Source organism: Leuciscus leuciscus, assembly GCF_965113295.1.
Source record: "Leuciscus leuciscus genome assembly, chromosome: 23".
Lineage (NCBI taxonomy): Eukaryota > Metazoa > Chordata > Actinopteri > Cypriniformes > Leuciscidae > Leuciscus > Leuciscus leuciscus.
The window spans coordinates 7,607,623-7,617,580 of record NC_138747.1 but is presented as its reverse complement, the minus strand read 5'-3'; the positions used below and the strand labels follow the sequence as shown (position 1 = coordinate 7,617,580).

Sequence of the window (9,958 nt, the reverse complement as noted above, 5' to 3'; positions counted from 1 at the left end):
TGGCAATGGGTCGTGTCCGGAGAGGCAAACAGATCTATCTGAGCGGCTCCGAAGATTCCCCATATCAGCTGGACCACCTGGGGATGGAGTCGCCATTCTCCCGGAAGAGGGGGCTGCCGTGAGAGCTCGTCGGCCGCACGGTTGAGCACACCTGGGACATGAATGGCTCGAAGCGACCTCAGATGCTTCTGACTCCAAAGGAGGAGATGGCGGGCGAGTCGCGACATACGACGGGAGCGTAGACCACCTTGGCGGTTGATGTACGCAACGGTCGCAGTGCTGTCCGTACGGACCAGTACATGCCTGTGACGAAGTAAGCCTCTGAGGCGGCACAAGGCTAAGCGTACTGCTTGCAACTCTAGGCAGTTGATGTGCCAATGCAGTTGGGGCCCCGTCCACAGACCCGAAACTGCATGCCCGTTGTACGTGGCCCCCCAGCCGTTGGCGGAGGCATCTGTGAACACTACAGCATGCCTGGACACCTGGACTAAGGGCACTCCGGCCCGTAGAAACGCAGGGTCCGACCAAGGACTGAAGGTTTGGCGACAGTGCGGGGTGATGTTCACCCGGAACGTGCCGCTCTGCCACGCCCATCTCGGGACTCGGTCGTGAAGCCAGCGCTGAAGCGGTCTCATATGCAGCAAGCCGAGCGGCGTTACTGCGGCTGCGGCTGCCATATGCCCCAGGAGCCTCTGAAACTGTTTCAGTGGGACCGCTGACCTGCCTTGAAAGGACTTGAGGCAGTTGAGCACTGACTGGACGCGCTCCTCCGTGAGGCGTGCAGTCCGGCTGACCGAGTCCAGTTCCATACCGAGATAAGAGATCCTCTGCGTGGGGCAGAGTTTGCTCTTGTCCCAGTTGACCTGAAGCCCCAACCGGCTGAGATGCCGAAGCACCATGTCCCTGTGTTCGCACAACAGGTCTCGCGAGTGAGCTATTATAAGCCAGTCGTCGAGATAGTTGAGAATGCGAATGCCATGTTCTCTCATGGGAACAATGGCCGCCTCCGCGACTTTCGTGAAGACACGGGGCGACAGGGCCAGCCCGAAGGGTAGGACTTTGTACTGATACGCCCGACCCTCGAAAGCAAACCGAAGAAACGGTCTGTGTCGAGGAAGAATCGAGACATGAAAGTACGCGTCCTTCAGGTCGATCGCTGCAAACCAATCCTGGGGACGGATGCATTCGAAGATGCGTTTCTGCGTGAGCATTTTGAACGGGAGCTTGTGCAGGGCCCGATTCAAAACCCGCAGGTCCAGGATTGGCCGTAACCCACCGCCTTTCTTGGGTACAATGAAGTAAGGGCTGTAGAACCCAGACCTCATCTCGGCTGGAGGGACCGGCTCGATTGCGTCCTTCGCCAGCAGGACGTCGATCTCCTTCCGCAAGACAGGGGCATCCACTGACCGCACCTGGGTGAAGCGGACGCCCCTGAACCTGGGAGGCCGGCGAGCAAACTGAATTGCGTAGCCGAGCCGGATGGTACGGGTGAGCCACCGGGACGGCCTGGGAAGCGCTAGCCAGGCTTCGAAGAACCGTACCAGTGAACCGACCCGGACCACCGGCGTACCCGGGGTGGGGCAGCGAGGTGGAAGGCAGGGACTCGACTCCGGAGGCACTGAAGCGGCCGGAAGTGGAGCCTGCTTCCACGCGGGGGCAGACGACAGGGAAGGCACGGAGGCGTTCGACTGTTCGTTGCCCCGAGGCGAAGGAGGGAGGGGAAACGAGGAACGACACCCGAGGGGATCGAGTCCAGGTTTCCACACCTCCCTGACCAGCGAAAGATGAGAGTGATGAGGCCGGGGCGGCATCACTGTCACCTGAGCACTGAAACGAGGGGAATGAGAGCGGCGAGGCAACGTGGCGGCGCACACTGTCATTCTGGCCCTCTTGGCAGGAGGAGACTGGGAGTGGCGAGGCAAATGAGCATCGTCCTGGACTACCAGTCTCGACCGTGTTTGACCCAAGGGAAATGGAAACTGCTCTTTTATTGAAACTTTGGGTACCGCTGGTCTGCTGGCCAGCGGCGGAACAGAAATAAAAGGAAACAAAAGATTCTCCACCCGGCCCTCCTCCGGGGGAAGGAGTGGTGCAGAAGCACACTCCCGTAGAGCAGCAGGCATATCCCCTGGGTCGCCTGTCTCAGGGTCTCTTCCCTCTCCTCTTGCCTGGAGGTTTAGAGGCGCTGGGAGCAGGCTGGGCGGGTCTCTTGCGGCCGGCACCCTGCTGCCTAGGTGGAGGCTGCTGCCTAGGCTGAGCAGGGGCGGAGGCGGCGGCAGGAGGGCGCCCTCGGCGACGAGCAGCCGGAGGCGCAGCCGGTGAGGACTGGGCAGCAGCACCCTGTCTCCGTGGCATGATGTGTTTGATCACCTCCGACTGCTTCTGGGCGGCGGAGAACTGTTGGGCGTAATCCTCCACCGCGTCGCCGAAGAGCCCACCCTGGGATATGGGGGAGTTCAGGAGCTTACTCTTGTCCGACTCCTTCATATCAGCCAGGGTGAGCCACAGGTGTCGCTCCTGGACCACAAGAGTGGACATCGCCCGACCCAGGGAACGTGCGGTGACTTTCGTCGCCCGTAGGGCAAGGTCCGTCGCCGTACGCAGCTCTTGGAGCACCCCTGGATCAGTACCACCCTCCTGCATGTCGCATAGCGCCTTCGCCTGGTGAACCTGGAGAAGCGCCATGGCATGCAGGGCAGAAGCAGCTTCCCCACACGCACTATAGGCCTTTCCGGTCAGACCGGAAGAGAACCTACAGGCGCGGGAGGGGAGCGAGGGGTTACCCCGCCAGGTGGACGCGGTCTTGGGACACAGATGCATCGCCACAGATCGTTCCACTGGGGGGATGCCCTCGTATCCCTTCACTGCCCCGCCATCGAGAGTGGTGAGGGAGGAGGAGGGAGTCGATCTGTGTCGGGCCGCCAGAGGGGCCTTCCACGACCTCGTCACCTCATCATGCACTTCCGGAAAGAAAGGAACTGGAGCGGCGCGCTGAGAACCAGCACGGCCCGCCCCGAGATACCAATCGTCGAGCCGCGAGGGTTCGGGACACGGTGGAGGATTCCACACGAGCCCGACACTCGCGGCCGCCCGGGCAAGCATAGCGGCCATTTCCGGGTCCGACTCGGGCAACGCTACCACACCCGAAGGGGGCAACGCAGCCGGGTCGTCCTCCCCAGAAGATGACCGCTCTCCCTCCGATGCAGCGATCGACATCTGATCGTCCGGTGGAGCTCCGAAGGAAACAACCGGAGCCACACGAGATGGCCCGGCCGTCCCCACCGAAGACTCCGATGGCTGCGACACGGAGGATTGAGGGGCCCGTGGGGGTCTTTCACCCGGCGGGTTATTCCTCACAGTAATCCTCAGATCACCAATGGGATTAGCCGAAGTAGGCTTTTTCTGAACTGAACCAGAAGAAGCACTAGATCGGGGAATCGCCAAAGGGACTCCCCCTCGTTTGAGGGATCTCAGTCTCGATCTCAGTGTCGCGATGGTCATGTTCCCGCAATGAGAACATGACTCATTCACGAACGCTGCCTCAGCGTGCGCGAGGCCCAAACACGTGAGGCAGCGATCGTGACCATCAACCGGAGGCAGATATTGACCGCACCCAGAAACACACGGGTGAAACGTCATCCTTAAAAGGACGCGATCTTCACTCGTGTTGCTCTTTCAGAGAAAGCTCTTTTTAGTGTGCTGAAGCACGCAGGGATAAACGCGGCAACACAGCGGGGAAACTGCAAGCCCACTGTGTGCACTCAACCGAATACCAGCTGTGACAACAGCTCTTTTGAAAAAGCAGATCGCTTGAAGTGACAGATGGAATCCGGGAGATCGCGAAGATCACTGCCGCGCCGTAACACCAACACAAAAGAGGTCCCGAAACAGCAGACTCGTTGAGCTTCACGGAAACACAATCCAAAAACGCTCATACACTCAGAGGACACAACTGGTCGGCTCCGAAGCAGAAAGCGTTTGTGTATGCGCTTGCTTCCGCTTTATACCCGCGCTGGTAGGCGGGCCGCGGGATGCAAATCTTGCATGCCAATGTTTATTGGCTCGTTTTATCTCACTCGAAGGCAATTGGTCTCCCTAGCGTGATCCCAATTCGTTGGAAACTCCTCCGACGAGACGTAGGAGTTCCCGAACGAAAGGGAACTGTACTCTATTTTAATACATTTTAAAATTTAATTTATTCCTGTTATGCAAAGCTGAATTTTCAGCATCTTTACTCCAGTCTTCAGTGTCACATGATCCTTCAGAAATCATTGTAATATGCTGATTTGCCGCTCAAGAAACATTTCTTATTATCATCAATGTTGAAAACAGTTGTGCTGCTTAAATGTCTTCAAAGGGTAGCTCTCGCCAAAATGCAACCTAGGGTCTTTTTGTTAATCTACCCGAGGCAAACTTTCGGTTAAAAGCATAATTAGAATGGTGTTTGACCGTATGTTAGTTTTCGGTCAAATTGCCTTTTGAATGGGAGTGCTTGGGGCACTTCTATGATAGCAGCAAAAATCGCTATTTTTAAAACACTAAGAAGTTTCGACACAACATGAAACTTCGCTCGAAGTATCACCAGAGGCTCTACACATGAACTTGAGCATTGAGAACACTGTCTGTGTACACAGAGTTTACTAAAAAGAAAGATTTTGAACGACTCACTGTCGCTGTGTCCGCCGGCATTTTGACAGTCAAAAATAGTCGATCTCCGAATGTGAATGAGCTGACTCTGAATTTTAGTATTGCTTCTTATATGAGCATCCTTTTTCAAATACAAGGTCAATATTGATTTTCTCTAACGACAAAACAACAAATTATGAGCTTTCCATCTTTAGAGAGGGGGTTCAGCGAAAAATCGGCAGCTGGCAGCAGGAAGTAGCTGCCACTGGCAGCTGACGTCACCTGCCACTCAGTGTTAATTTCGTTGACGAATAATTTTCGTCATTATTTTCGTCAACGACATTTTTTCACAGACGAAAACGAGACAATAACTAAATAAAAACTAGTTTTGAATGACAAAAACTATGACGAAAATCTATTGACATTTTCGTCAACGAATAAAAACTAGACGAAAATGTTAGATAGTGACGATTTGGGAAGCGATCCAGTCTGAACTGATGTCCTGCGTTTGTGGTAGATGCACATTTGTACTGTAACGTGATCTACCCGCCAGCGGCACACGAGTTGGCATGCGCTGCATGTCTTCATAAAACGTTAAAACATGTAAACGTCTGGGAGAATGAGTAGAGCAGACATGAAGATCTGAATAAGAGTGACAACGCAAAAAAAAGAGCTCTATTCGGTACGGTTTTCTGTGCGCACACACCCGACCCGAAGCGTGCAGCCATTCACATAGACACCTATACAGCGCGCGAGTACTGAATTGAGCTCTATTTCGTGTCTGAATGGACAAATACACACAAATATTATGTCTAAATGTCCGTTTTGGAGAGTATTCACGTAAATTATGTCGGTTATGTCTTAAACAGTTGTGAGTGTATCTATGTGCATCAGTGCATTGGATCCGCATGTCATTGGACATGATCCGATGTCTTAAAGTGACAGTGGGTAATAAACCTAATGCGGTCTGTGTCCTTAATATTGATCAAGCAACAAAAGAAAAAGAGAAAAGCATTCACTGCTCGTTAATAGCTTTAATAAGGATAATTAAGGAAATTATATTTAATTCATACAAATATGTCTGCTTGAAAGAATAGAGAATGATGTATGCAAGTTATAAAGAATGCATATATCATTCATTGAAAAAAAGACTGTCTTCTACTTTAGGAAAAGTGGTTTTATTTAATTTTAAGATATTTTTTAAGTTACAGTAGTTAAATCTGTATCTGTATTGCACGTTCAAACTTTAAAATCATATTAGCAGGTTAATATATGTTTTCTCCGGGAGTATATGGGTTTGGAAATTTTAGAGAAATTGAAACCCATTATATTTTAGTCGACTAAATCTACTGTAGATTTAGTCGACTAAAATCTTATTGTATTTCGTCGACTAAAACTAGACTAAAACTAAAACAATTCAGATGACTAAAATATGACTAAAACTAAATGTCATTTTAGTCAAAAGACTATGACTAAAACTAAATCAAAATATGCTGTCAAAATTAACACTGCTGCCACTAATAACCGGAAGTCGGAGGTGGATGCCGCTTTTAGCCAGGCAAATAAATTATTATATCAATATAAAATGTTAGTACTTATTTAAATAAAATACTTCTATTAGTAATTATTTTATATTATTTGATGAAAAAAAGGTTTATCAAATATAAATCAAGTAACGAAGATCATAGATATAGCCTAATACAAAAACAAAACAAAACATTAAGCTACACTTGAAATAATGAATTTGTACGTGTATAAATATAATTTATGAATGAGTGTAGTACATGTTTGTTAAATAATGAAATCTATACAAAGAAATGCCTATAATCATATTGTATATTTATTAAATATACATACCCATTTATTAAACTTAAATAATGAGAACAGGCAAAGGCAAAATTCCTTTCAGGATAAATCTCTGTCCAAATGCCCTATCTTAATTAAATTATAAATATTGTAGCTAATGTAGCCTATTTAAAGGTTTTTCATAAAAATAAAAATAAATCAATTGGAGTGTTCAATCCAGTCGTTTCAACTGGTTTCGCAGTTTTAGAATGTTTGAGCAGTGTGTATGATTGTCAACAATATGGCCTTATTTAAACATGAACTGCAATTTTAACGAAACGCGTTCATGCCAGCTAGAAACGAATGCGAGTGAGCAGCAGATACAGAGCGCTTTCATTCGCGATCAACCGAATTCAAAAAGGCATTCTTTTTCTTTGGAGCAACAAAGGCTAAATCATTTGTTATAGTTGTTTTTTTGTTTGTTTTTGTAATTGGTGCGGATGACACGCAGCGAAATATAATGTATAGCCTATTATAAATATAATATATAAATTATGAATTTTTACGTGTATAAATATAATTTATGAATGAGTGTACATGTTTGTTAAATAATTAAATATATACATACATAAATAAATGCCTATGTAATCATATTGTATATTTATTAAATATTTATTCTTTATACATATTATATACAACATTTAAACTTAAATAATGAAAGTCCTGTTTAAAAGAAACTTTATCTCATCGATTACCTTTATTTAAAATAATATTTTGCTATCATATAAGTTCAGTTTTACATTTGTAGCTACTTTAAGACATTCTTGTCTTTGTTTAATGAAGCAGCTGTAACTGTTGAAACAGGCTTTGTATATTTGTTGTTTTGAAATCAGAATGATAGACCACAATCCTGAACTAGATGGTAAAGTTCGTAGACAAACTTTAAGTTGGCTTGAAAAAGCCTAGCCAGAAAGTTTGAAGAAGTTTGAAAATGTTCTAGTATGGTTTAACATGATTTACCATGTTTTATGGTTATCGCCGGCGCCACCATTGACCATTGGCCGCTGTCGCTTGACTTCCAGTTACATGTGATTGGTTGCTACTACGTTGGACGATACTGATTGGCTGCCACGAAATGGCAGGTCCATCCTAATATGGCAGGGCTTCCGGCTGTCAACGGCAGCTACTTCCTGCTGCCAGCTGCCGATTTTTTCGCTGAACCCCTACTGCATCTTTACTCTCCTCTCTGTTACGTTGCATTCGGAGATCGACTATTTTTGACTGTCAAAATGCCGGCGGAAACACAGCGACAGTGAGTTGTTCAAAATCTCTCTTTTTAGTAAACTCTTTGTACACAAACAATGTTCTCAATGTTCGAGTTCATGTGAAGAGCCCCTGGTGACAAAGTTTCATGATGTGTCTTCTTAGTGTTTTAAAAATAGCGATTTTTGATGCTATCATAGAAGTGCCCAAGCACTCCCATTCAAAAGGCAATTTGACCGAAAACGAAAATACGGTCAAACGTTAAAGTTATCCTTTAATGTCACTTTTGATCAATTGACTGCATCCTTGCCAAATAAAATTATTAATTTCTTTTAAAAAAAGTTTTACCGACCTTAACTTTAAATCATGTAAAGTTAAGTATTTACATATTTGGCCTAGTGAACATTCAATATTGAAGTATTTTAATATGATAATTCAAGGGCACTTTTTAAAAATTATTATTCAGAGAGGATTGACACACAAAGGGAAGTTTTTGATGCAGTGGAACACAACCTTCTGCATATATTAATTTCTACTTGCTATGCCACAAAAATAAGAGTGCAGCCGAGATTTTGATCATTCTGTTCCATTGATCAAAGAGTCATGAAAATATAATGGTTGGGGTGCTGAGAGAAATGTCTGAGAAATACAGCACACAGACTCATATTAGATACATTTATACATTTACATTTATTCATTTAGCAGATGCTTTTATCTATGTGACAAGAGCAGACAGTTCCTTCAGGAAATCAGAGGATGAAGGCTGTGTGAATGCATGTGGGGGGGTTTTATTAAACTTTAGTGCACGACTCGACCTGCACTGTTTGAGATAGCGTTGGAATGATTCCTCAAACACCTTACACAATCAATTCTAAAAGCAATGCCCTGTGACGACCTGCAACACAACATCAACATCAATTGAAGCATAATCAAATGTTCTTACTCCTCTAAAATCATACACAGGTATCCAATGTGTTCAGAAAATCAAAGCCTTCTCTAAAGCGTCTACACAAGCTAAATGGGCAACGCATTAAAAACTCAATGGCATAAAAAGTAATAATTTCTACTCAAAGTTGATACTTGTTGGAATTGCTCAAAATCAGCCACTTAAGCTTTGATGGGATCCCAACATCTCTGTAAACTGCTGATTGGGTGTCTCTAAGGCTTGTATTTGACATAATGGGTTTCTGGGAATTTAGGCCATTTCAAAAGCTTAGTTATGCCTCTGGGGAAATAAAATCAATACACAATTAAAGAATTACAGGAAATGGAAACTCCATTAAAGTGTACTTTGAACCTGAAACTGCAGCACTGATTTTTTTAAATGATCAGGAACATCTAGTTTTGGCAGGCCGTTTTATGTATATGTCAGACTTCTTACTGGTTAACACTATCACTTCACCATCACCACCAGTTTTAGTCAAAGAATTGAGATATACAGTACAAAGATGGTGCACTCATATTATTATGAATGGGAGAAGGTATACCGAGCAATATGATGGAATAAGTCATAAATAAAAGAGCCAATCACCAATTGGTACAGTCATTGCATCACTGCAGCTGCCTTTAGAAGCTTTGCGTACTAGAAACAGTCAGTGTTCTGACTGCACATGCATTGGCTGGTCCAGCCTGACATTTTTTTTTATGATATTTTACCATAAGAAACCACATTTATGAGATTGATGTTTTCATTGGTGATTTCAAATATGAAATTGAATCGTAAGCTTGATGAACAGCTTTATATAATTGATGTTTCCCCATTCAAAGATGGGAGCTGCACTTGCATGACTGAAATAGGTGCCCGAGAGGCGTTTCAAAGATGGCCACCAAGTGAAATTAGTGAAATTTTAGTTAGGGACTTTAAATCTATAAAATTGTATTATATTATACTTTTATTATTATTAGTAAGAAAAAAATTTGGATTTGTTTGTATTAGTAAGTATTCATTTACACGACAACGGCGTTTTGGGGGCCTGAAAACGATACTGTTATTGTCTCAGTGTAAACTTAAAAAAAAACAAGGATTTGTGAAAACGGTGACGTCATGCGCATGTGTATTACATGTTCAGACTATAGGCTCGTAGTGTTTCTTTATAAAGTGACATCGCCAGCTACTGGCCTGGCAGCAGAATACAGCGTTTTTAATAGATTTCACGGATCCGTTTGAACGAGGATCGCTTTGACAAAATTGTCTTCTGTTCGCAAAAATAGCAAAGGAAAAACGTCTCCGTTTTTAGTACATCATTATCATGTAAACATACCCTCCGAAAAGGCAGAGAGTAGG

The 9,958-nt window shown here is 45.3% G+C and overlaps 1 protein-coding gene across 1 annotated transcript; it reads right to left on the bottom strand.

Moving 5' to 3' along the window:
• Positions 1–2,142: 2,142 nt before the first annotated feature.
• Positions 2,143–3,324, bottom strand: LOC309487363 (uncharacterized protein; the record flags this gene model as incomplete). The annotated part of the gene is made up of 2 exons (XM_082154988.1): positions 3,283–3,324; positions 2,143–2,978 (listed from the first exon to the last, which is right to left on the bottom strand). Exon 2 carries the CDS (start codon positions 2,818–2,820, stop codon positions 2,143–2,145), a length of 678 nt encoding a protein of 225 aa, XP_082011114.1. The 5' UTR covers positions 2,821–2,978; positions 3,283–3,324.
• Between the last annotated feature and the right edge of the window lie 6,634 nt (positions 3,325–9,958).